Source organism: Tubulanus polymorphus, chromosome 12, assembly GCF_964204645.1.
Source record: "Tubulanus polymorphus chromosome 12, tnTubPoly1.2, whole genome shotgun sequence".
In the NCBI taxonomy this organism is placed as follows: Eukaryota; Metazoa; Nemertea; class Palaeonemertea; order Tubulaniformes; family Tubulanidae; genus Tubulanus; species Tubulanus polymorphus.
This window is the reverse complement of record NC_134036.1, coordinates 3711820-3738647: the sequence shown is the minus strand read 5'-3', so window position 1 is coordinate 3738647 and position 26828 is coordinate 3711820. Positions and strand designations below refer to the sequence as shown.

The 26828-nt window shown below is 38.6% G+C and overlaps 2 protein-coding genes across 3 annotated transcripts; one reads left to right on the top strand and one right to left on the bottom strand.

Moving 5' to 3' along the window:
* Window positions 1-11894: 11894 nt before the first annotated feature.
* Window positions 11895-19206, bottom strand: LOC141914268 (CBP80/20-dependent translation initiation factor-like). 2 transcript variants are annotated; one of them, XM_074805533.1, is made up of 6 exons: window positions 19135-19206; window positions 18428-18589; window positions 16637-16781; window positions 15374-15558; window positions 14161-14252; window positions 11895-13344 (listed from the first exon to the last, which is right to left on the bottom strand). In XM_074805533.1, exons 1-6 carry the CDS (start codon window positions 19198-19200, stop codon window positions 13224-13226), a joined length of 771 nt encoding a protein of 256 aa, XP_074661634.1. In that variant the 5' UTR covers window positions 19201-19206; the 3' UTR covers window positions 11895-13223. The 2 variants fall into 2 exon arrangements, with proteins under 2 accessions (XP_074661634.1, XP_074661635.1); XM_074805534.1 differs by lacking the exon at window positions 18428-18589 and having other exon boundaries at window positions 19135-19203.
* A 2228-nt stretch (window positions 19207-21434) lies between these two features.
* Window positions 21435-26437, top strand: LOC141913826 (transmembrane emp24 domain-containing protein 3-like). The gene is made up of 3 exons (XM_074804993.1): window positions 21435-21723; window positions 22694-22942; window positions 23571-26437. The coding sequence occupies exons 1-3, from the start codon at window positions 21571-21573 to the stop codon at window positions 23802-23804; spliced, it is 636 nt and encodes a 211-aa protein (XP_074661094.1). The 5' UTR covers window positions 21435-21570; the 3' UTR covers window positions 23805-26437.
* Window positions 26438-26828: the final 391 nt, after the last annotated feature.

Here is a 26828-nt window from a genome sequence, read left to right as displayed (position 1 = left end):
AAACAAGGCGGTTTAGATGTAGAAACTGCGACAAAGATGTGTCATGGCATCCGAGGCGAAATAGGCCGAGCGTACAGTAACACAGAGAAAGATATCTTCAATTTGATAAGAAAATTTCAATATCGACATCAATATGGCTCTATACTAACGATGATTTCTAATGACAGACTCCAAGTTATACACCCAATAATCACTAGAGATGAAATTTCTTATATTCAATCAGTTAAATGGATAATGAAACGGTTTGATAATGCGACAGATACAGCGCATTCTGTTTTGTGTTCGTACAATGTAACTGATGAAGAGTTAGCTTCGATAAGCGGTTGTAAATCGTGGCAGTTTGAATGTAACGATCGAAGATGTATCAGCGACCATCGCGTATGTGATACCAGACACGACTGTCAGCACGGTGAAGATGAACTCGATTGTACGGATATCAATTTACACAGTCAGTTTCAATGCGATGATGGTCAGGTTATATCAATAAGTGGTTTCTGTGACTTCATACATGATTGTGTGGATGATTCTGATGAGAAATCTTGTATTCATCCACCGTGTTTGTCCGAACAATTTCGCTGTAACAGTGGTCAATGTGTCGGTAAATCTAACAGATGTGATGGAGCCACTCATTGTAAGGACGACTCCGACGAAATGGGGTGCACCGCTGAAATGTGTCAGGAATTCATGTGTAACAGCGGAGACTGTATCAGTTTTCAGTTGTATCAGGATGGTGTCGTGGATTGTAGTGGAAGCCTGGAGGAAGATGAATTAGTAACAACTCCTAATGTTACAGTGAATCCTACGGTTAACTGTACTAGTGAAAACCACTGTGCGACTAACTTCACAAATCTCTGCACAGAATCTGATGAACAAAGATGTTCTTTCAATTCTCCTCATTGTTATTCAAGACGTCACAGATGTATTCTAGAAAGAATGACAAATGATCTCCCAGTTTGTAGAAATCTTGAGCATGTATTGAGATGTGAAGAATTTGAATGTCCAGCTGGTACTGTGAAATGTCCAGCATCGTACTGTATACCGATCAGACAGATGTGCAATGGTCAATCAGATTGTCCTAATTCAGAAGATGAACAAAACTGCGAGACATTTTCATGTCCGGGAATGTTTAAATGTGGTCAGGAAAATCGATGTATCCCACAATCTGAAGTTTGCGATGGTGTCGTAAATTGTAAACATACAACCGATGACGAGGCTTTCTGTAACGTCACGTGTCCTAGTCGCTGTCAATGTCAAGGTCATTATGTGGACTGTAGGAATGTTGGTCTCACCGATATTACTGGTCTAATCACGATATCAACTCGAGTTCTAATGTTGTCCGATAACAGCATTCGTTTAAATGCGTCAACGTTTTCTTCATTCGTCTATCTTCGCATGCTCAACCTCTCCGCCAATGAATTGTCTCACATTTTACCAAATTCATTCACAAACCTGCATAATCTACGAACGTTAGACCTTACGTATAACTCGATTACATCTTTAACAACTAATACATTCAACGGGTTAATTAGTTTAAAAGAACTTTTCGTAACTGGAAATCCAATTCGATATTTAGAAGATGGTAGCTTTAATGGTTTAATCTCGCTTTCCAGTTTTGACCTTCGCGGACTGTACATTTCGGCACTCTCCGCAAATATATTCAAAGGTTTATCCTCAATGACTTCGTTGAATATCAGCAGCAATAGAATAAATTTTATATCGAAATATGCTTTTTCTGGTTTAAGCGAACTTTTGTATCTTGATTTATCCAATAATTCCAATTACATTTCAACAGAAAGAGGCGTTTTCGACAATCTGACATCATTATTCTCGCTAACGTCTGATGCTTACAAATTTTGCTGCATGGCTCCGAATGTTGACCAGTGCCTTCCCGAAGCTGATCAATTTTCCTCCTGTTCTGATCTGATGGGTAACACAGTCCTCAGAGCTATCATCTGGGTCATCGCTGCGTTCAGTTTCTCCGCGAACAGTATCGTCATTTTATTTCGTCTTCGGTCAATTCGACTTTCACCCTCTGAAAAGCGTAACACGTCTTCTGACATCCTCATTATCAATATCGCTGCTTGTGATTTTCTGATGTCGATTTATTTGTTTTTGATCGCGGGAGCAGATTACGTTTATAAAGGAGATTATTTCCTAAATTCTGAAACTTGGACCGACAGTTCATTTTGTAGTTTCGCTGGAGTTACGGTGACTCTTTCTTGTGAAGGCTCATTGGCATTTCTGCTTATTCTAACGCGTCATAGATTCTCGAATATCGTTAATCCATTTTCTGGAAGCCCGATTACATCTCCGAGATATGTGTCCATTATTTGTGGCGTATGTTGGTTATCTATAGGTACACTATCTATAATACCTCTGTCACAGTCATCTTATTTCGGAGACAAGTTCTATGGCAGTACAGGAGTTTGTTTACCTATGAATTTAATTACAATTGAGGTCAAAGCCTGGCAATATTCATTCGCTATTTTTGCCGTGTTCAACTCTGTCATACTTGCTTCCATAATGGCCACCTATTCTCAAATGTACCGACTCGTATCTGGAAGCAGGTCTGGTTCGGGTAGAATAGATCCTACCGAACTTATTTTGGCACGCAGAAGTTTAGTGATAAATCTATGTAATCTATTTTGCTGGCTGCCGTTAATTATCGTTCAGTTTTGCGCGGTATTACGGGTAGAAATACCGAATCAGGTGGCGGCTTGGCTGGCTGTTCTTTTCTTACCGATTAACTCGTCCCTCAATCCCCTTCTTTACACCATACTGACTATCGATATGAAATCCATTCGAGCAAAAGCTAAACGTTCACGACATTGAACAGATTTCAAACATCGAATTCAAGTCAAAATACGAACAACCATTATAAATTGCTATATTGTGTTTTAGATAGATGTTTTCAACTTCAACTATAAGATCTTCGAGTTACTCAATTTCAGCATACTCCACTCAAACATTTTTCACTATACAATACAAAACTCAATTGCTTTTATTCAAATTGGTCAGATACAGAACGTAACATTAAACTCCATAAACGAGCTCAGAGCACCCGAGAGTGAATATTTAAGATATCGTTGAACTCTGACTTCAATCAGTAAATTTAGAATCATCAATTCCTAATTGTATAGTAATCAGTTTCTGTTGTGCATCAATTTCAACAAAAAGCCTTATCATTTACCTATCATTTTCTTCATTTTTATAAACATCGTTTTTGGCAATTTTTGAACATAGCTCATGATTATTTGAGTCGAAACGGTGTTTACAGTATTTTGTCGATTGTAGGTCAGTGACTTGAATTACAGTGAGATTTGTCTATTGAAAACCGTGAGTTTCTCTTCCAATCTATCAGCGATTAGTCACTCCATTGTTCCAGCTTTAAATGTTACTCTGGGGCCATCGGAAGAAAGAGACAAATTCTCTTAAGCCAAATCTAACCTACAGAACTGGACCCGGTTCCACAGTTCTGAATTAAGATTTGACTCAGAGTTAACTCATTGAAAATGAACTGATTAAAAGCGAATTTCATAATCAAAAAATCAAAATCAAAATACAAAGTAAATTGAATTTGAAATACAGAACACTAGAGGAACTGAAATATAAAATGACTCATGGTGATGTGAAAGAAATTTTTTGTTTGAACAATTTTTCTCGATGACTCATGTAACTTACAGAAGTGTCCTGTATTACGCTACTGGCAGAAGTTTCGTTCAAATTTCAAACTAGATTTTGAGAGAAAACTTTGACATCAGATTTCTCCATTCGTCGAAAATGACGTAATATAGCGTCGCTCTGAACCCCTAACTCACCTAGTTGAACACTAGGAGAGGCAGTCACCTGACCCAGTTAAATACTCATAAAGACGGGGGTCAAAATGGCCTAGGTAAAATACTCACTAGTGCGGAAGACATATCATTGACCTAGTTAAATACTCATCAGTGCGACGGTCCACTGATCTAGCTAGAGACTCGCTCAATGCGGGGATCAACTGGCTTAGTTCAATACTGATCAGTGCGCGAGTCAACTGACCTAGTTGCATAGTCAAAAGTGTGGGGGTCAACACTGACCTAGCTGAATACTTATATCAATGCGGGGGGGTCGCGGATCTAGTTGATGTAGGTTTTCCGTAGATGTAAGACCGGTATGCTTCTAGACAGAATGATGAGTTCCATAAACACGATGTACATCAGCGAAAAATATTAAAATATCGTTAAAATAAATTGCTAGGAAACTTGAACCAGCGAAGCATGATTCAAAAATATAATTGGTCATGGATATGTACGACACGTGTAAACGGGGAGCGGAAAGTTGCTGCACAGATAGATGGTAATTACTGGGAAGCTCGTCCGGAGCTGACAGTTTGAGTTTGATCGAACATTATCAACATATAATGAAAATATAGTTGTATTTTAAAAGAGTGTAGCAAATAATCTATTTCACCAACTAGAGATGTAAAATTCTGCATCATTTTCAATGAAATAAGAATTTGAATCGGGATGGCAATTCTTCACTTTGTCGAGTTGAGGTTGTTCGCTATGAAGCAACGACTGAGAGCGCTGTTTATAGCGTCGCTGATCGTCTGTCAAGTTCGCATCGCGCGCGCTGATCGCGCAGACTCTATCGAGGAATCGTCTGTGACGGTAAGTTCGTCTTGTAACAACACGTGGTACCCGCTAGATTCTACGTCCGGTTACATCGTTTCGCCGAATTACCCTTCGTTATCGCGTGGTGTTGAATGTCGTTGGTTCATCAACAGTTCTTTATCGGGAACTTTCCACGTCCAGGTTTACTACGATATCGAGCCGTCAATATTCTGTAGTGATAACTACCTTCTCATCGGCGAGTCTGATAACAGATTGTGCGGTGATGGAAAACATGAAATCCGCCGTAACGATTCGATCTCGTTGATGTTTGGAAGCAACGTCGATGGTGCGCGAGGTAGTCGGGTTTATATCATATATCGTTATGAACGTAACCGATTGAGAATAAGTCATTACTGCAGAAAATCATCTTTTCAATTAAAAGAATTACAAGCAGTGAAAGGATACAGATTTGCCATAAATCGTCTACAAAACTGCCAGTTGTTTTTGGAATGGGTCGGGGCGCCGGTTGGTTTTGCTATGAACTTGACACTAAGCAAGCTAAGTTTAAAAGTTAGACCGGGCGCTAATCAAGCGACGACTGTTAAAATCCACGATGGGTGGAACACCAGCAGGGAACCTATAGGTCTACTACGAGAACAAACCGGACATCCGCCATCGTCTTTTCATACTAAAACAAACAAAGCCGTCATATCACTGCTATATCGTCAAGTGCAATTTCAGTCGCAGCTTTTAGTCCAGATTTATAAAATATCAGATTGGAACGTCTCTAATCCGTTGATACAAATCTCTAATAACGAGTCGGGAGTGCTCATTCCCGATGACAACAGTTTACACGTAATAACTCGATCAAAACACTTACACTGCTGGTCTATCACAGTGCAGGTGTTACAGTACGTCGTCTTCAACTGGACACGTGACCTCGTCTCGTCCGATGACGTCATTGGTGTATATAAACTAGAAGGGTTACGTGTTATAGGAACTGATATTTTACTCGGTTACAACTACCTGCAATCACTGAGTGTCAAATCTGAAGGCTTTTTCGTCGTACTGTGCGTTTTGGTTGAGCAAGAACTAACGGAATCTCGTATAGAAATAATCTACAAAATGGAATCATTTTCTATAGCTGACGTAAAAATCGACAAACGCAAGGTAAGAAAAGTGTATAAAATAAAATGTCTTTTAAAACGTATGGTACGGCTGTTCATATCTCTATAGTCCAGTAAATTAATTCTGATTTAGGCATCTGTGAACCAAATGTGGTTTATGACCCTGAACTCGCTGTACCCAACTCGAGGGAAGATGACATTAACGTATCGCATCACTAGATACGAGATCAGATGGAAAGTAGATATTTACGAAGAGAATATGGAACTAACAGTTTTATCAGAGAACTGCGAGCGAGCTGGATTTTACATATACGACGGTGGTAATTTCACGGCTAGACGATACGGTCCGTATTGTCCTCGTTTATGGACATACGACCGTAACGTCGTCAGTCTGATTACATCAGGTGGATCGGTTACTGTAGTAGGATACGCTTATAACTGGGACGATCAGTTGACAGTCGGTAAGGATTCACGCCTCAGATTTCGTCCTACCGACTGTGACGGGTATGTTTTAAAGGAGGGAGAACGTCGGATCAATATGACGTCACACTGTCTCGTGATTACACCCGAAAACCGACGCCTTCCTTTGAGAAATATCTATATATTATCAGCACACGAATATCAAATTGACCGATGTTTTCAGGATCCTCTATTATTCGGTTCATGTGGTATGTACGTGAGTTTGAGTAGTCAGATTCTCAATAACAGTCTCGTATTAAACACTGTGAAAACACGTTGGACGGATCCATTCTGGAGACATTCATTACTAGTTGAATTACGAAATAAATGTCAACGATCGAAGAATGTGGCAGAATTTATGGCTATCGACCAGGAACCACTAATTGATAATTGCGGAATCATTCAGTCACCAAACTACCCGGGATCAGCAGCATTCGCCAGAGAAGCATTAACATATAGGTTTACACCAAAGGCCATTAAGGGAATTCTACACTACAGATTTGTATCGAAATATATTGAAATGATACGATGTGAGAAGGCGACACCACGAGACAAAGACCCGATTATATTAATACAATACATAGGTGATACAACTGGTCAAACACATCGACACGAAAATAAAATATGTGACAATAACGCAATACCGGGACTTGTGTTTTATAGTTTAAGACATCACACCTTTTACTTCGAGGTGAAAAATTACATTCCCATATTTCAAATACAATACACATTAGAACAGTCGTTACCGGTAAAACAGTTTGAAAATGTTTGTAAATCAGGATTTCTAGATTCGGGAATTTCATGCGTAAAATACATCAGAAATGAACGTCTGAATTGGGAGAATGCTGAATTGTACTGTAGACAGAAGTACGCGGGACATCTACTCAGTATCAACTCACAACAGGAAATGATTAACATTAAAACGTTATTCGCAACGGAACTTTTGAGACCGGCATATTCACAGAAAGCGCTCATTATGATGATTGGACTAAAACTGCAGGTAATTGTAATCTAAAAATACTGCTTTTCCCTCATAAAGGGATATTTCTATTTCAGGAGAAACTTAATTATTTATAGATTCATTATTCTTAATCGTTATTTTCAGCCGAATACAGGTAATTACACGTGGACTGACGGGAAACCATTGAGCTACACTGATTGGTATAAACCTGCAAATAACGACACGATACCAGAAGTTATTCAAGGTTTGATATCTGCCGTAAGAAAACAACCGATAAATGATGTCAATATGCCGTGTACGGCGATGATATTGAATAATCCACGAGGTTCGGCGAACTGGGTTCGATTCCCCTGCGAAATCGAAGAGGTTCATACGAGTTTCGTTTGCGAATCGGAAAGATTGGATACAGATGGAAATACAACAAATTCCAGAAACAACGACACATACGAGAAGATAGGAGAAGATAAATTTCAAGATACTGGTTTCAATGACTCGAGCTGTACGATTGGTTGGGTAAGCATAGATCAACAATGCTATCAAATACTGACAGACTGGAACAAACAAGGCGGTTTAGATGTAGAAACTGCGACAAAGATGTGTCGTGGCATCCGAGGCGAAATAGGCCGAGCGTACAGTAACACAGAAAAAGATGTCTTTTATTTGATAAGAATATTTCAATATCGACATCAATATAGCTCTATACTAACGATGATTTCTAATGACAGACTGCAAGTTATACACCCAATAATCACTAGAGATGAAATTTCTTATATTCAATCAGTTAAATGGATAATGAAACGGTTTGATAATGCGACAGATACAGCGCATTCTGTTTTGTGTTCGTACAATGTAACTGATGAAGAGTTAGCTTCGATAAGCGGTTGTAAATCGTGGCAGTTTGAATGTAACGATCGAAGATGTATCAGCGACCATCGCGTATGTGATACCAGACACGACTGTCAACACGGTGAAGATGAACTCAATTGTACGGATATCAATCTACGCAGTCAGTTTCAATGCGATGATGGTCAGGTTATATCAATAAGTGGTTTCTGTGACTTCATACATGATTGTGTGGATGATTCTGATGAGAAATCTTGTATTCATCCACCGTGTTTGTCCGAACAATTTCGCTGTAACAGTGGTCAATGTGTCGGTAAATCTAACAGATGTGATGGAGCCACTCATTGTAAGGACGACTCCGACGAAATGGGGTGCACCGCTGAAATGTGTCAGGGGTTCATGTGTAACAGCGGAGACTGTATCAGTTTTCAGTTGTATCAGGATGGTGTCGTGGATTGTAGTGGAAGCCTGGAGGAAGATGAATTAGTAACAACTCCTAATGTTACAGTGAATCCTACGGTTAGCTGTACTAGTGAAAACCACTGTGCGACTAACTTCACAAATCTCTGCACAGAATCTGATGAACAAAGATGTTCTTTCAATTCTCCTCATTGTTATTCAAGACGTCACAGATGTATTCTAGAAAGAATGACCAATGATCTCCCAGTTTGTAGAAATCTTGAGCATGTATTGAGATGTGAAGAATTTGAATGTCCAGCTGGTACTGTGAAATGTCCAGCATCGTACTGTATACCGATCAGACAGATGTGCAATGGTCAATCAGATTGTCCTAATTCAGAAGATGAACAAAACTGCAAGACATTTTCATGTCCGGGAATGTTTAAATGTGGTCAGGAAAATCGATGTATCCCACAATCTGAAGTTTGCGATGGTGTCGTAAATTGTAAACATACAACCGATGACGAGGCTTTCTGTAACGTCACGTGTCCTAGTCGCTGTCAATGTCAAGGTCATTATGTGGACTGTAGGAATGTTGGTCTCACCGATATTACTGGTCTAATCACGATATCAACTCGAGTTCTAATGTTGTCCGATAACAGCATTCGTTTAAATGCGTCAACGTTTTCTTCATTCGTCTATCTTCGCATGCTCAACCTCTCCGCCAATGAATTGTCTCACATTTTACCAAATTCATTCACAAACCTGCATAATCTACGAACGTTAGACCTTACGTATAACTCGATTACATCTTTAACAACTAATACATTCAACGGGTTAATTAGTTTAAAAGAACTTTTCGTAACTGGAAATCCAATTCGATATTTAGAAGATGGTAGCTTTAATGGTTTAATCTCGCTTTCCAGTTTTGACCTTCGCGGACTGTACATTTCGGCACTCTCCGCAAATATATTCAAAGGTTTATCCTCAATGACTTCGTTGAATATCAGCAGCAATAGAATAAATTTTATATCGAAATATGCTTTTTCTGGTTTAAGCGAACTTTTGTATCTCGATTTATCCAATAATTCCAATTATATTTCAACAGAAAGAGGCGTTTTCGACAATCTGACATCATTAGTCTCGCTAACGTCTGATGCTTACAAATTTTGCTGCATGGCTCCGAATGTTGACCAGTGCCTTCCCGAAGCTGATCAATTTTCCTCCTGTTCTGATCTGATGGGTAACACAGTCCTCAGAGCTATCATCTGGGTCATCGCTGCGTTCAGTTTCTCCGCGAACAGTATCGTCATTTTATTTCGTCTTCGGTCAATTCGACTTTCACCCTCTGAAAAGCGTAACACGTCTTCTGACATCCTCATTATCAATATCGCTGCTTGTGATTTTCTGATGTCGATTTATTTGTTTTTGATCGCGGGAGCAGATTACGTTTATAAAGGAGATTATTTCCTAAATTCTGAAACTTGGACCGACAGTTCATTTTGTAGTTTCGCTGGAGTTACGGTGACTCTTTCTTGTGAAGGCTCATTGACATTTCTGCTTATTCTAACGCGCCATAGATTCTCAACTATCGTTAATCCATTTTCTGGAAGCCCGATTACATCTCCGAGATATGTGTCCATTATTTGTGGCGTATGTTGGTTATCCATAGGTACAGTATCTATAATACCTCTGTCACAGTCATCTTATTTCGGGAACAACTTCTATGGCAGTACAGGAGTTTGTTTACCTATGAATTTAATTACAATCGAGGTCAACGCCTGGCAATATTCATTCGCTATTTTTGCCGTGTTCAACTCTGTCATACTTGCTTCCATAATGGCCACCTATTCTCAAATGTACAGACTCGTATCTGGAAGCAGGTCCGGTTCGGGTAGAATAGATCCTACCGAACTTATTTTGGCACGCAGAAGTTTAGTGATAAATCTGTGTAATTTATTTTGCTGGCTGCCGTTAATAACCGTTCAGTTTTGCGCCGTATTACGGGTAGAAATACCGAATCAGGTGGCGGCTTGGCTGGCGGTTCTTTTCTTACCGATCAACTCGTCCCTCAATCCCCTTCTTTACACAATATTGACTATTGATATGAAATCCATAAGAGCAAAAGCTAAACGTTCACGACATTGAACAGATTTCAAACATCGAATTCTGATTATAAATTGCTATATTGTGTTTTAGATAGATGATCTCATCTTCAACTATAAGATCTTCGAGTTACTTAATTCCAGCATCTTCTAGTTAAACATTTTTCACAACACAATACAAAACTGAGTTTCTTTTATTCAAATTGGTCGGATACAAGACGCAAAGATTTTCAGTGGAATTTTTTTCATTGAAGTGGACCTTTTATTCTAGATACAAGTGGAAGTCTTTGTAGGGTACTCATTATAGCGTGTAGTCTCTCATCTTATTTAACAAATTCCAATGTAATGAAAACCAATAGTTTTGTATAAGACGAAAATAATATATATATATACATATATATATATATATATATATATATATATATATATATATATATATATATATATATATATATATATATATATCGTGGATATTATCTGTCGACCGAATAGAGACTAAAAGTGTCTGTGAAAAGCCACCAGTTTCAGTTTCAATCTACCAGCAATTAGTATCATAGAGTATAATTCAAATACTCTCGTCGTATATTGTAGATAATCTAAGTTAAGAAGAACCCACTCTATACAAAATCTATCAGATTAAAAGCGAACAATTTATATCTAGTTAAACATTTTTCACAACACAATACAAAACTGAGTTTCTTTTATTCAAATTGGTCGGATACAAGACGCAAAGATTTTCAGTGGAATTTTTTTCATTGAAGTGGACCTTTTATTCTAGATACAAGTGGAAGTCTTTGTAGGGTACCCATTATAGCGTGTAGTCTCTCATCTTATATAACAAATTCCAATGTAATGAAAACCAATAGTTTTGTATAAGACGAAAATAATATATATATATACATATATATATATATATATATATATATATATATATATATCGTGGATATTATCTGTCGACCGAATAGAGACTAAAAGTGTCTGTGAAAAGCCACCAGTTTCAGTTTCAATCTACCAGCAATTAGTATCATAGAGTATAATCCAGTATACTCTCGTCGTATATTAAAGATAATCTAAGTTAAGAAGAACCCACTCTATACAAAATCTATCAGATTAAAAGCGAACAATTTATAAGAATTATTTATATATCAAAAGTCACAACGTTTCGAACTCTCTCTAAGAGATCATCATCGGGCCGAATAACAACACCTGACGATGATACCTAGGAAAAGTCCGAAATGAAAATTAATTTTTGATAAATTTGAAACCTTTTAAATTGTGTATGAATACCGGGTTTTAAACTTATTATCTACATATATTCTCGTCAGAGAAGACAGAAAAATTTCAGGCGGAACGGGCCAAACGAATAACCAGTAAAATCCGTCGTGAAATAATATTTCGGTATAGTTTATTCTAAAAAAAAGATCGGTACATAATTGTTTTTAAGAAAAATGCGCATTGTATTCGACGAGGAAATAAAAATACGAGAAAAAACACGACACAAAATTGTATGATGACTACGCGATAGACGGACCAGTAAGCCACGCTTCATTCGTATATACATTTATCGTGCGCTCTGATATAGAAAAACTCGACGATGGTTTTATATTCATTTCGCGAGGAGACGTATTTACACATGACTTAACCCTTTCAGTGCGTCTACACCGCAGTGCGGTGTACAAATCAGTGATAGATTTTGCTAGTACGCCGCACTGCGGTGTTTTGATGTAATTAGTAATCATCTCTCTTGAAAAATGGCAGCACCTGTCAAACATAGTGAAATACTAGTAACTAATGATACACTGCACCGCGGTGTAGACGCACTATAGTGGTATTCCCGTTATTCAACACACGAGGGTGGAATTTTTTACAATTTTCTAATTATCTCCAGCACTACAGGCTATAAGGTAGAAATAATACGAATTAGGACTCGAAAATAGAGACGACTAATCCAAATAATGTCTTACACTTCGTGAATTGAATTGGTAACACGGCATAAGACTAAAAATTTGATTACTAAAAATTGGACGGTAATTTGACGACTTTATCCAAATAAAGAACTTGACTTAGTAAATTGAATTAGAAATAATACAAATCAGGACGACTCGAAAATAGAGATGACCCAAATAATTTGACGACTTGTCCAAATAACCAACTACGCTTAGTGACCTGAATTGGAAACACAGCATAAGACTAAAAATTGGATGAATTAAGGTAATTTGACGACTTATCAAAATAAAAATTCCCTCGACTTAGTAAATTGAATTGAACTCAAAAATAAATTGACCTAAGTGATGTGATGACTTATCCAAACGACAACTTACATATCATAGTGAATTGATTTGGAAATACAGAACAGGACTCAAAATAGTAGACAGCTTAACAAGTGCTGACTAATCAATAACTGAAAGTGCGGGAAATAATTTCAAAATTTCAAAAAATCCACCAAAAAATTCCAGTACATTGTATAACGATGCGGTCGACTAACGCGATGCGGCGTACTGGTTAAGTCCTGATTAATACACCGCACTGAAAGGGTAAAGTTTGATTTTAAAACGCGAGTTCGCGTGGAGTCGTAAAGCCTCGAAAATCAGCACGCGACGACGAACATTAGCGATTACCGTTTCGAGCGAACGTCGTCCCGATCGAATGTCGTTCCGTTAACGCGTTCCCGACGACGTTTCGAACTCTCTCTTCCGTAACGCGACTGTTTTTTTAACGCTTTCTCTTAACGAAGACGCTATAAACCGTCGACCTGCGGATCGCAGTAAAACTTCGATATATCGGCGCCGAGCGGCTCCCAGTTACGCGCGTGGCATTCGACCAACTGCAACAACGTGCTACGCGATCGCGGCGATTTTCTATAAACGATAAAAAAAAGAAACAACAGTCGAAAAGAAACTCATTGAAATAAGGCGCGATTGCTCGGACCGACTGAGATCCAGTCTCTCCGTGTAGTTACAGGTGCCGAACAGATCAGTAATTCCAGGATATAAGGAGGTTTTAAGGAGTTGTAAAAAAGAAATCGCATTACTTTCATATCCCAATTACTGTAGACTCCTGAATCGATACTGTTTATCCCGGTTAATCGGTAATTCTGTGGTTTTGTAAGCTAATTTCTTGTTAGCTTCATTATTTTGTTTTTTTTGTTATCTTCATTTTATCACTGCCCCGCTGAGGAGACTTGTGGAGGAGCAGATAGTACTTTGTTACGGTTAACTGTATTTTTTCTAAGTACTAGTTTTCGCTACTTGTGTATATATTAGTTTCATCAGGTAAACAGGAGTTGTTCCTTAGTAATTCAATGTCAAGTAACCACTATAGACAAATGAAAAGTGAACACAAGCAACAAACCGCTGGGTCTACAGCCTGAAGTGAGCAAAGCTAATATTTCTACCATATACATGATTTGAAATATCGGTAAAAGTGAATCTAAAAATAACAACGCCGGCGGGACCAGGTTACAACGAATACAGGTTTTCACCCAACTTGAACTACAAACACCAGACGTTTTATCAGCATGCTTTCAAAAACTGATCATCCACACTTCACACGTGTTTGAGAACTTCACCCGAGACATTTCTAATTGAAAATGAACTACAAACACCAGACATTAGAAATCTTACATCGTAACGAGGCCCAGCCGTAGGAATTATATTCTAATCGTAGAGACTTACGAGTTAGCGATAATTTCGCGTCGTACTGCCATCATCAGCTGTTCTAACCGAGCGGCGTCACATTCCTGCAACAGTTTACCGCAATCCTGCAACTGAAAAATAATGAAAAAACATTAGCATCAAACGGTCATAAAAACGTGTAAAGGACTGGAACAAGGACATTTTTAGGGAAATGAACTAGAAACACCACATATTAGACATTTTATCAAAAACTGATCGTCCACACTTCACATGTGTTCAGTGCTTCACCTGAAATATTTCTAATCGAAAATGAACTACAAACACCAGATATTAGACATTTTATCAGCAAACTTTTCAAAACTGATCGTCTACACTTCACATGTGTTCAGTGCTTCACCTGCGACATTTCTAATTGAAAATGAACTACAAACACCAGATATTAGACATTTTATCAAAAACTGATCGTCCACACTTCACATGTGTTCAGTGCTTCACCTGCGACATTTCTAATTGAAAATGAACTACAAACACCAGATATTAGACATTTTATCAAAAACTGATCGTCCACACTTCACATGATTGTGCTCAGTGCTTCACCTGAGACATTTCTAATTGAAAATGAACTACAAATATTTTTAACAATAGGCCTCCATCTTTTTGAAAGTTGATCGGCCACACTTCCGGACTTCACCCGAGACAATATTGAAAATTTACCTCTGAAACAAAAGCATTTAAAATCCTTTTATCTGCTAGGGTTATCTATCAGCGGCAAGTTTGTGGGTTTTTTTACCGCTAAAGATAAAGAGAGGAGGAACAACCAGAAGCCTGTGAAAACTCTTGATTCGAACCCACGGAACCCCCGAATGACCCTGTTTTAAAGTTTTCCGTTCAATTTCATTCAATAGTTATTCAGGGTGGCGCCACTTACTGTCCATTTACAAAAATCCCTCGAGTTTTCCATGTGATTACACAAAATTCCCCCCCGAGTGAAATTCTAGGTTAAAAATGTTACATTTTATTCATTTTTCATGAATCAAGGACTGAGAAAGAAACACGTGGTCAATAGCATCATCCGAATTCCCAGAATTTTCCAGATTTTGGGTAAAACTTAAATTCCCCGAGTTTCCCCCAGAATTATCTCTCGATATTTCCGATTAACCCCGAGTTTTCAGGTCAGCCAGCGGCTGTCCCGTTTAAAAGAAGAACTTCAGTACTGGGAGGACTCCGAACGAACGTAAGAATACATCATTACCTGCGTGAATAGCGTATCGATTTCGTTTGCGTCACCCGTAATCAGGTCTTCTAAACTCTCGCACACGGGTCCGACCAGCGGCGATAACAGTTTGTCTTTTATCCGGAATGTGATGAAAATCTGACACAAGACCGACGTGAAGCAAGCGAACTTTTCCGTAGAAACGTAGCGTATTCCTTTCCGTCCTAAAAGTGAATTAGAAATTCAAACAGAGGTTGCTCAAATTTGGTTAGAGTTAAGCGGTGGACGAATACTATGGTTACAAGACATTTTCAGTTATGAATATAAGGCATTTATCTACCATTTACATAGCTGTAACAAAGTTTTGTGCAAAGGCCTCAGGTGCTATCAATTTGCAGCTTGGAAATTTGATAATTCATCATCATTTTTTCTTATCATTATAGTTTTGGCTTTTTCCCATGTGTTCAGTAAGTTCATCTGAGACGTTTCTAATCGAAAATGAACAACAAACACCAGATATTAGACAATTCATCAGCGCATTACCAAAATCTGATCATCTACACTTCACATGCGTTGCTTCTTAGCCGAGACATTTTCAATCGTAAATGAACTACAAACGCCAGAAATTAGCAATTTCATCAACACACTTTTGAACGGCGATCGTCAAGGCTTTACACTAGAATGGTGAATATCTAAAAAGGGTTTACTCCGGGGCCAGTTGCACGAAAAGTTGGTCGCAATTGACCAGTGGATAGTTGCGGCAAGTAGTATATAAGTTGGTAGCAGTTGACCAGTGGATAGTTGTGGCAAGTAGTATAAAAGTTGGTCGCAATTGACCAGTGGATAGTTGTGGCAAGTAGTATAAAAGTTGGTCGCAATTGACCAGTGGATAGTTGCGGCAAGTAGTATAAAAGTTGGTCGCAATTGACCAGTGGATAGTTGTGGCAAGTAGTATAAAAGCTGGTCGCAATTGACCAGTGGATAGTTGCGGCAAGTAGTATATAAGTTGGTAGCAGTTGACCAGTGGATAGTTGCGGCAAGTAGTATAAAAGTTGGTCGCAATTGACCAGTGGATAGTTACGGCAAGTAGTAAATAAGTTGGTAGCAGTTGACCAGTGGATAGTTGCGGCCAGTCATATAGAAGTTGGTCGCAGTCGACCAGTGGATAGTTAACAGACATAGCGACAATTAAGAAGTCATTTATTACCACCGTATTAATTTTCTCATTTAACCAACTATTGAGCAAACGGCCACAGGGCTGCGGATTGATGTCGAGCATGTCGGGTATCGAGCAAGACGTACCTTTGAAATCTTGTTGCACCAGGTTGAGGACGACGCTGCGAAATTTCTGCGAAAAATCGGGGACCTGAAGCGGCAGCAGCGAATTGAACAACGACACGCCGACGCTAATGAAATCTATATTGCTCAAACAACGGTCGTATATGTGCTGCAAAAGTATACAATATAATAATAATAATAATGATAATAATAATAATAATAATAATAATAATAATAATAATACTAAATCTATATTGCTCAAACACCGGTCGTATATGTGCTGCAAAAATATATAATATAATAATAATAATAATAATAATAATAATAATACTAAATCTATATTGCTCAAACAACGGTCGTATATGTGCTGCAAAAATATACAATATAATAATAATAATAATAATAATAATAATAATAATAATAATAATAATAATAATAATACTAAATCTATATTGCTCAAACACCGGTCGTATATGTGCTGCAAAAATAAACAATATAATAATAATAATAATAATAATAATAATAATAATAATGATAATAATAATAATAATAATAATAATAATAATACTAAATCTATATTGCTCAAACACCGGTCGTATATGTGCTGCAAAAATAAACAATATAATAATAATAATAATAATAATGATAATAATAATAATAATAATAACTATTATTATTATTATTATATATGAAATTTACTTCTTTATATAGTGCTTATTTCTCATGGTGACTCAAAGGGCTTTTTACGAAGAAATATACAACGTTACACATCGCATAAGATACAATATTCCATTGAGCTTAAAGATTTCATTTTAGGTTTCTCGAGTTGTAAGACTTTTCTTTCAAATTTAGGAGGGACCAATAAAACTCTCCCTCAAATGCAGCCTCGTGCGTTTTTGCGTCATTCAACGCACCGAGCATGTTATATCTATATCAACTTGGTTTTTAAAAGGACTTTAGATGCGTAACGCGTAATAAAGCGTGGCCACTTTTATTTGACTCGCTTTTCCCCTAAAACATGCACACGTTTCATCTGACTATTCATGCTAAGAATCCGATCGACTAACACAGTCAAATACGTAAGACATAGACGGAAACTGTTCGGTTTTATGCGCGATCTAGCAATCTCAACAAACTTCCCTGACTTCTGAACATTTTTTCTAAATTCCCCTGCGTCTATATTCTGCAGCTGCTGATCGTTTTAAAGAAAAGTGACAAGCTGCTTCGAGTCCTGCTGGCTGTTTACACTGTGCGGGCCGATAATAATCCAATAGAGTAAAATGTCTATTTCAACTTGACTTGAGAGCATATATCAAGTAGGCCTAGCCTAACTCAGTCAGTTTTGATGGTACCTACCCGATAGATGTCTTATTAGGACCAGAAAGGACTGGCTGCTGACCTAAACCATTGCTTTTTAATCCATTTGAAACTGTATTGAAGGGAATCCAAAAAGTCTTCATTGAAAGGGGTTGTAAAGAGAAAAGTGACTGCATGATTTGAAAGTTTAACAATATGTTTCCATGCTTACATACCAAACTTCAGTTAGTAGGCATGGAAACATATTGTTAAACTTTCAAATCATGGAGTCTCTTTTCTCTCATGAACCCCTTTCAGTGCAGACTTTTTGGATATCCTTTAATACAATTTTTTAGGTCCTTTGCCAGTGCTTTTTGGTCGTAATAAGACTTTTATCAGGTATGTACCACCAAAACTGACTAAGCTAGGTAACCTGGAATGCTCTCAAGTCAAAACAAAAGAAAATTCGCCGACTTTTCCCAGATTTCCGGGTAGACGGCGAACGTCCGTCATACGTACCTGCGCCACACTTTTAAGTTGATATTCCGTACTGAGCGCGCTACATTTATCGGTGATCGCGCTTAATTCGCCTGCGCTGGAACCGAGTCGAAGCTTGTCGATGTCGCATAAGATTTCGTTGAGAGGATCTTTCCGCGCATCAGTAACCCCACGTCGGTTGAACTGAAAAACATACAGGTCGTTTGCTAGGTATTAGGAATTGTCCGCACCGCTTTCATATCCCAATAGGCCTTTTGATGCAGACGCCTAAAAAATCGGTACTTTTTATCTCGACCATTAATTCGATAGTTTAAGCCTATGCAAACAGATTTTAACCGTCTGCACTAAACCATCCTTGCTTGCCAGGGTCCGGTATCGCTCCCCGAACTCGCTTCCATCAGCGCCCCCTGGCTTCACGACGCGTGATTTCTTCGCATGACGTCGTCGTCGTCAAATCGACTTACGAAATTGTTCCGTTTCGATAAATGGTCTCAAATAACCTTATTTTGAAATGTAGTTGAATGAAAATAAAATTATTATTATTATTATTATCATTAAAGAATTTTCCCGGCGACGAATAAATTTTAGATTGAATTTGCCTCATCAATGCAATATTTTATTGATTAGGAGATCGTTAGATTTACGAGCGTTTTCGCGTTCAATCTCGCGCCGGTGATTTTCATCGAATGACAATGTTACTCCCCGACTCGATGTCGGGATTTACTCACATTTCCAGCGGCTACATCGTTGAGTTTATTCAGAAAAACCCCTCGTCCTCTTCCACGACCGGCCATCGTCAATTCAACTTTAAATCAACTTTATTTATTCAAAGAAAATAAGATTCTCCGTTCCGTTTCAATAAAGGGTCTCAAATTGTCAGCAATGGGTTCACGTATTCATTTTCATAACAAAAGAATGTTGACAAATCCTTTTTGCTTAAGCAGATTTAAGTATAAAATTTGGGAAACCAACAGTTACCGCTAACACTGACGAACAAAACCAAGAAAAAAAATTAGCTTTTTGTTGAAAAATATCTCATCACATTTTTACATTTTTTGCATTTGAGAACATAAAAATAAAGGGGAATTTGGACTTTCAATTCAAACAAGTGAACAGCCAAGCCCACGGTGAACACTGAATTATTGTCACAATTTGGTTTCGATGTAGGCTTTCGCCAGAAACTCTACAAACATTTATTCGAGTACATGCAATGAAGTAGAAGATGAAAATGATTGAAAAATATTTTTCGCCAGCCGAGCAAAGCTATCGCGAGGGTTTGAGAATGTGCTGATGTGGCCAATAAAAGATGTCTCCATTCAATGGGGGGTGTCCAAAAGGAAAGATCTCCTGGCGACTGGTGCTCCGTGATGTTAGTAATCGTCTCCTCAGTAATCGGCGTTGGAATGCATCGATTTCGCATTCTAAGGTTTAGCTCATTGCCCATTAGTTATATATAGAAATATACTTTGTATGTAGACCATGGAGTGAGAACAAGCGCAGCTTTGTTTTGATTGGCGTACGATCAAGGTGACGAAAAGTTTGAGCTTTACAAGTGACAAAAACTAGCTAGGACAATTCACAAAATTATCACTCTTCATATATTCCTCATTTGTGGAGTAAACTGCTCCTCTATTTTCGATTGAACCACAATTGAAATCGGTACCGGTATTTCCATAGAAAAGTATCAACGTTTGATTTTTGCAAAAAACTTCACAAAATGATTGGAAGTTTTTAACGTAAATCATTTTTATTCTCTTACAAAATTTATTCTTACAACATTTATAAAAAATGCCAGGTGAGTGCTTGGGGAAGTTCCTCTAACATTTGGATTCTATTTCAAAAACAAGAAAATGCCAGATTTCGCCGCTTGAGGAACCATAATGTAATAACATAACTGTTCATATATTCCTCATTTATCAAGGAATTGCTCCTCTATTTTTCGACACTAGGACCTTAATCAAATGGACATTATCTTTATAAGCAAACTATAATTTTACCTAATTGCATTGTCCTAATTAAGATTTTCAGACATTATCACTGCACTTACAATAAGTATTCTGACATTTTTTCTTCCAGCTTTAGAAAACATTAAATGATTATATACTTTCAATAAAAAATTAACAATGGTATCAGTAATTCAAGTTTAGCTGTTTTAGTATTCGTACAAATTGTACCAATCACATTCACCAGAGTACCCCTTAAAACAATTACTTATAACAGTGACTATGTGCGCTAAAAGGACACTTGATCGCTCATCAGTTATTCAAAGCATTCTATCCTATCAGTTATTTTTTCAGTGTGTACGATTTAGTTTAAGTTTTTATTTGTTTCGTTTATTACTGAGCTGATAGAATGCTTTGAAGTCTAAAATTTTATGTCGACATATTTTCGCACAAACAACTCTTTAAAATCCTGACTACTCAATGAACCACTATTTCTAAGATTGGTTTACAGAAGACTAAAAGACCAATTCATCCAGGTTTATATGTCATTATCTTTATATGTCACACATCTTCGACTACTCGGGCAATAGAACAGCTATGCTACAGCGAATGCCAACTGATAGAAGCTTGCTACGATAATTTCCTGTGTGAAAAAAATAAACATCTCGGGGAAATTTATTGAGATTTCTAGAGCGCGTGTCTGAAAATCAAACTGGGCATATTTAGCCCTTGCGGCCATCCTGTTTGAATTACTGGTACCGAATTACTTCAATCATTTCTCGAAATATATCACATTTTATCTATCATCTTCGCGGATCATCTTTAACACAAAGCTTTTGCAAGTTCAGACTGGTTGCCTGGATTGAGACCGGTAACCAGTCTACATTAAGTTTCGATACAATCCAATTCAATTACATTTATTGACGCTTAATATTTTACAGGAACGTCGTTGCAGCGACGGGAAATAGAAAAGAACACAAATGAACCGAAATTAGAATAGATTTGTACAAAATTATTATTCGATCTTATTTTTCATAACGAAAATAAATAAGATAAATTTGAATTGAATTTGTAGTTGATGATATTAGCGACGACGCCACGTCGTCCCCGGCTCATTAAAACTCTGCTGCTGTCAGTTCAGTCCCTCTCTCTTCTCTCGACTCTTACCGACTCTTCTTTTTCTACTACCTACGCTTTCGAAGGATTAAAGATAAGGATAAGATGGACGCGAGGATGTTTTTAGTGACGGTTTCGTTGTTGGTTCTGGTCAGTGTAGTTTACGCCGGTGAATTAACATTCGAATTGCCGGATAACGCTAAACAATGCTTCCACGAAGATCTCGACGCCGGTGTTAAAGCTACCATCGAATTCCAGGTCGGTATCGCCGTGATATTGCTTTCATTCCTTATTAACCACTTCAGTTAGCGTTGCTTTTTATCGTAACTCTTTTCCAGATGCCAGCAGCAGCAGGTAGTGAGCCGCTGTTGGACTGGGCTACAAAGTCAAAGCATATGTTACGCGCAGGGGTGCTGTTTAGTGTTAGCATATGCTGACTTTTTATAGGCCGAAGTCTCATAATGCTATCGCCATAAGTCCAACTCCTTGCAGAGCCTCGCGATGTCATTGGGTTCAAATCCCTGCGAAGGAGGAACCTGGCCGAGTCTCGCGATGCAATCGGTTGCAATCTGTTTCAAGTGAAGATGCCTCCTCTAAACAGCACGGGCTTCTTTCTAGGCATCGGGCTAAGTCTCTTAATCTTGCTACTGTGTGGACTCTGCCTAAAGACATAGGTTGGCCTTGCATTGGTCACGACGACATCTATGTCGCAATGCGCATCAACCCATGCACCTTTGTGACGCCAGTTGCAATGATGTGCCAGCCTAGGCCTCGATTTTGGCAGTATCCCGAGGGTACTAGATGTTTTTGTTTGGAGACTGAATATTGAAATGAATCCCAATTTATCTCAATTCATCCTCGAAACCCTGCCACACTAGACTAAGTGCGCAGCTTAGATGATGTCATTATCAGCCAATCAGACATCTCGTTTCATATAGCCCGGGTTTTCCCATTTATAGTTCTTCCGTGAAATTTACCTCAGCGATTATACAACGAGCAATCTGATTGGTGCCGCAAAGCTGCGCATGTACCTGCGCACCCGGTCTACTGTGGCAGGGGTTCGTGCCGTGGCTGAGTGTAGCGATGCCATCAGGTTCGAATCCCTGCCGAGGGAGGATGATCTCGATTGGATAGAAGAATTTTCCAGTTCACCGTTAGAAGATATTTTCACTTCATACTTTCCCGTATTGGGAACAATCGATTGATATCGCGCGCCGTTGTTTTACAGGTGATCACCGGCGGTAACTACGACGTCGATATGGAGCTGTTCTCGCCGAGCGGTCAAATCTTGTACCGCGACCAGAAAAAGCAATACGACTCGTTCACGTGGACGACCGCCGAGAAGGGCACGTTCAAATTCTGCTTCAGCAACGAGTTCAGCACGTTCACGCACAAGACGGTTTACTTCGACTTCCAACACGGCAGCGAGAAGCCGCTCCTGCCGGATATGGCTCAACACGCGACAGCGATGACGCAGGTGGGTGGTTTACGGGTCGTTACCGGGTTAACCCCTTCGGTGCTCAATTACTGATACCCGGAAGTGCTCCGGGATAATTTGAAATTTTTTAGAAATTCCAACCCAGTGCGGTGTATCATCCAATAACAATAACAGACATCTACACCACAATGCGACGTATCATCCAATGAGTATAACAGACATACTGCTTTAGTGTGTCTACACCACAGTGTGGTGTATCGTCTAATCAGTATAACCAAAAATTCATAAAGACTAGTCTTTATGAATTTTTGGTATAACAGACATACCGCTTCAGTGCGTCTACACCACGGTGCGGTGTATCATCCAATGATGCACTACGTACTATGATTGACAGGTGCTACCATCTTCCAATAGAGATAAAAACAAAGTCCATGGCTGATTTATACACCGCACTGAAAGGACTTCAACCGAGACATTTTTAATTGAAAATGAACTACAAAAAAACCAGACAATAGACTTTTTGTCAATAAAAATCATTGTTAAAAATCATTAATAATCTACCTATTTCTAATGATGATTATTTTGAATGTTATTTTCGAATATATTTCTCGATTCTCTACACATTTCCGGCAAATCGTAAAATCGTTTTCTCTAAATATATTTCCAGATGGAGTCGTCGTCGGTCGCGATACACGAAGCGATGAAAGTGGTGATCGACTATCAGACGCACCACCGTCTGCGCGAGGCGACGGGCCGCGTGTTCGCCGAGGACCTGCACGATCGTATACAGTGGTGGTCGATCGGCGAGTCGGTGATCGTGCTGCTGGTCGGCATCGGACAGGTTTTAGTGCTGCGCAGTTTCTTCACTGACAAGCGTCCGATGTCGTCGGTGGTCACTTAACGGCCTCCGCGTCGACGCGATGTTTTTTAAAAATGTATACGATTTATTTCCTTTGCGCGCGTAGGGAGCATTCGTTAAGTAGTATTTCATAATTGACTGTTTGTAATTCAGCTTAATCCTTTCACTCCCGGATGATCGTGCGTACCTTATACACCAGATGGCGTTAGCTTATTTTTGATGATGCGTGTACAGGTCATATACGAAATACCGGTATCAGTCGCTTTTGGCCGTGAACAAGTTAAGAAAAACCCATAATTATGAAGAGAAACTCAAAGCGTATTTGACTTGACGTTTCTACTCGACGTTATGAGTCATTTTCGTATCAGTTTATAAAACGGCTCATTGAATTGGGTCGAAGTGATGTACTTTTAGTTCAACTTCGAAATAACGACTTTTTGACCTTTTGGTCCTAGCTGCTCAGTTTCTGTAGCTGGTTCTACTTAATGAATGCTCCCCGAAATCATGGGTGATTAAATATGAATAAGGGAAGTTAGCCGATGAATAGATTCGGGAACTTATTCCGCCGAAAAAAAAGTTTCAACCGATAGCACTTCCCACGCATCGGCAGCCCTTGCGTCGTATGACTGAGTGTGCGTTTCAAATCGGAACTATTCCGGCGAACGGAGAACCATTTTTGCAATTTTTTTTCAAAAGTAGTCGGGAAGGACGGTAATTGTATGTGTAATTATTAAAGATGTTCACGAATTTAAGAATGTTTCTGTTATATAAAAAGAGAGTGTAATTTTCATGTAGGCGGCCGCTTTAACCCTTTCAGTGCTGACTAATTAATACCCTATAGTGCTGGAGATGATTTTTTTAAATTTTTGAAAATTCCACCCTAGTGTGTTGAATAATGGGCATACCACTATAATGCATCTACACCACAGCGCGGTGTATCATTAGTTACTTGTATTTCACTGTGTTCGGTGCTGCCATTTTTCAACATAGAGATAATTACTAATTAATCAATACACCGCAGTGCGGTGTACTAGCAAAATCTATTACTGATTTATACACAGCACTGCGGTGTAGACGCACTGAAAGGGTTAATTCGGGTCGGATTGCGATCCGGGTCCGGGTTCACGCGAACGTTTATTAAGCTTAAACGGTTATTAGTTTGGCGATAACCTTTGTGAAAAACTGCCCACCCTGAATACGATTTCTAAACTTAACAAAAAAACGGATTAAGTTTTCATCGGTCGCGGATGATCCGGATTAAGCAGGGCCTACCGCGTAATGACCTATATACATATATATATATATATTTTTTCATGTCGTACAGTTTGGATACGCGCGTATTCAGCGTTAACAATCGGTTTCGCGTGTGTTAGATATGGGTGATCGAGGTTACCACGGAATATTTTTCGTCTACGTTTTTCATTCCGATTTTTTCACTTTTTAGGGAAAAGGTTTTTCATTATCGACATAAAATCAAAAAAAGGTTGTATGCATGTTTTTTTCTGTAAGACGCGCGCGCGCGCGCGAACTGATAGCGCTTTGGGGTCATTCATTTATTACGTACGCATTAGGGGAGGGGAGGGGGAGGGGTCAGTGCAATTGCGTACTGTAATGCTTAATGTATACAAAAAATGGCCGATTTTGCGTACAGAGGGTGAGGGGGGTTGAAAAATTCAAATTTTATGCGTACGTAATAAATGAATGATCCCTTTGTAGGAATACGAGCTTTCGCTACTAGTGCGTATATAGTAGCTTCGTCAGGTAAAATACGTGTTATTACTTATTTTCTGTAGATTTCGAACTAAAATGTGGCTGTTTGCGTGAAATGACGAATGATGATAAATCGATTTACTCTGGAATCTCATCGAATCAAAATGTCCGTATTATGTTACTTGTCTCGCCTGCCTTATATAACTGTGGTACTAACTATCCGAGATTTATTGTCGAAATTCTTCGAGGTTTTTACAGATCAGGGAATTTCTGATGGTTGAATTTTCCGTACGCTGAAGGAATTCTGAATCAGGGAAAAAATGGGAATTTGAATTTTTGGTGTCTCTCGTTCTAGCTGAGGGTGATAACGGCGCGAGGAACCTCTTGCCGCCCTCACTGAGGATATCTTAAAATTTGATCACGGAATTTTTGGTCAAGGGTCAGGAAAATATCGGGGAGTTTTGGATTCCCAGATCTGTAAGAACCCTGTAATCATTTTCGACAGCCTGGAGCCATCGTGATTATATTCTATTCGAGCTAATATACAAGTTATCATGTTAAAGTCATCATAAAGCAAGAATTGTTGATTTACTATTCTTATTCGTAGACATGTTTAATAGTTTAAAAAAATGCAAGCGAATGTCTTGATAAAGATAGTAATGTATTCAAATCCATGTACAAAATAGACCATTTTTTCGCGCATTATTAGATACTATTATTTTTAGATATTATGAAAATGTGAGAAGTGTTAAAATGAAATTATGATAATACAAGGTATACCGGAATACTAACTGATTTTCACATAGACACAACTTCAGAACAGGGTTCGAAGTATTCTTTCCTGATCTGTAAAATTTGTTGTAGTTTTAAAAAGCGAAAACTAATTATTTCATCTGTGTATTTATAAAAGATGTACGTGTTTATTTCAGTTTCTGTCATCTAATAAAATTCTGTGGTAAGCTATATATAGGCGAAGTTCTGAGTTTTCGTTTTCACGCGGAGCATTCGTTCGTTTTATCGTGGCCGCACTGATTTTAATTGGGTCTTCTCGCTTTCTTATGGACGACGGTATACGAAGATTTATGACGAAGCCTATAGGCCTGCCTGCAGAAGCTAGTGTGAAAGCTATTCGTGTGAATGATGTGGATTAGAGAGGGAGTCGCGTGCAACGAAAAGCGATTAGGAGATTACTCGTAACAGATGTTTTAGAACTGATGACGATGCATTTAAACTGTTGTTGACATTAGTGCTTGTTTGTTCATCACTTCATATTCCACCTGCGCTTGTCACACACTGATGGATTATCTGTGTCCCAACACAAATGGTAATTCATTTCTGCTAACCGGCTCGCCTCAC

What these genes read in the sequence shown, in the direction of transcription:
- LOC141914268 (XM_074805533.1), bottom strand. Translation starts at nt 19,200, where the DNA reads ATGGCCGGTCGTGGAAGAGGACGAGGGGTTTTTCTGAATAAACTCAAC. An exon ending in ACGATGTAGCCGCTGGAAAT is followed by an intron (nt 18,590 to 19,134) that starts GTGAGTAAATCC and finishes TATGTTTTTCAG; the next exon opens with TTCAACCGACGTGGGGTTAC. An exon ending in GGTGCAACAAGATTTCAAAG is followed by an intron (nt 15,559 to 16,636) that starts GTACGTCTTGCT and finishes ATTCACTTTTAG; the next exon opens with GACGGAAAGGAATACGCTAC.
- LOC141913826 (XM_074804993.1), top strand. Translation starts at nt 21,571, where the DNA reads ATGGACGCGAGGATGTTTTTAGTGACGGTTTCGTTGTTGGTTCTGGTC. An exon ending in AAGCTACCATCGAATTCCAG is followed by an intron (nt 21,724 to 22,693) that starts GTCGGTATCGCC and finishes GTTGTTTTACAG; the next exon opens with GTGATCACCGGCGGTAACTA. An exon ending in ACGCGACAGCGATGACGCAG is followed by an intron (nt 22,943 to 23,570) that starts GTGGGTGGTTTA and finishes ATATATTTCCAG; the next exon opens with ATGGAGTCGTCGTCGGTCGC.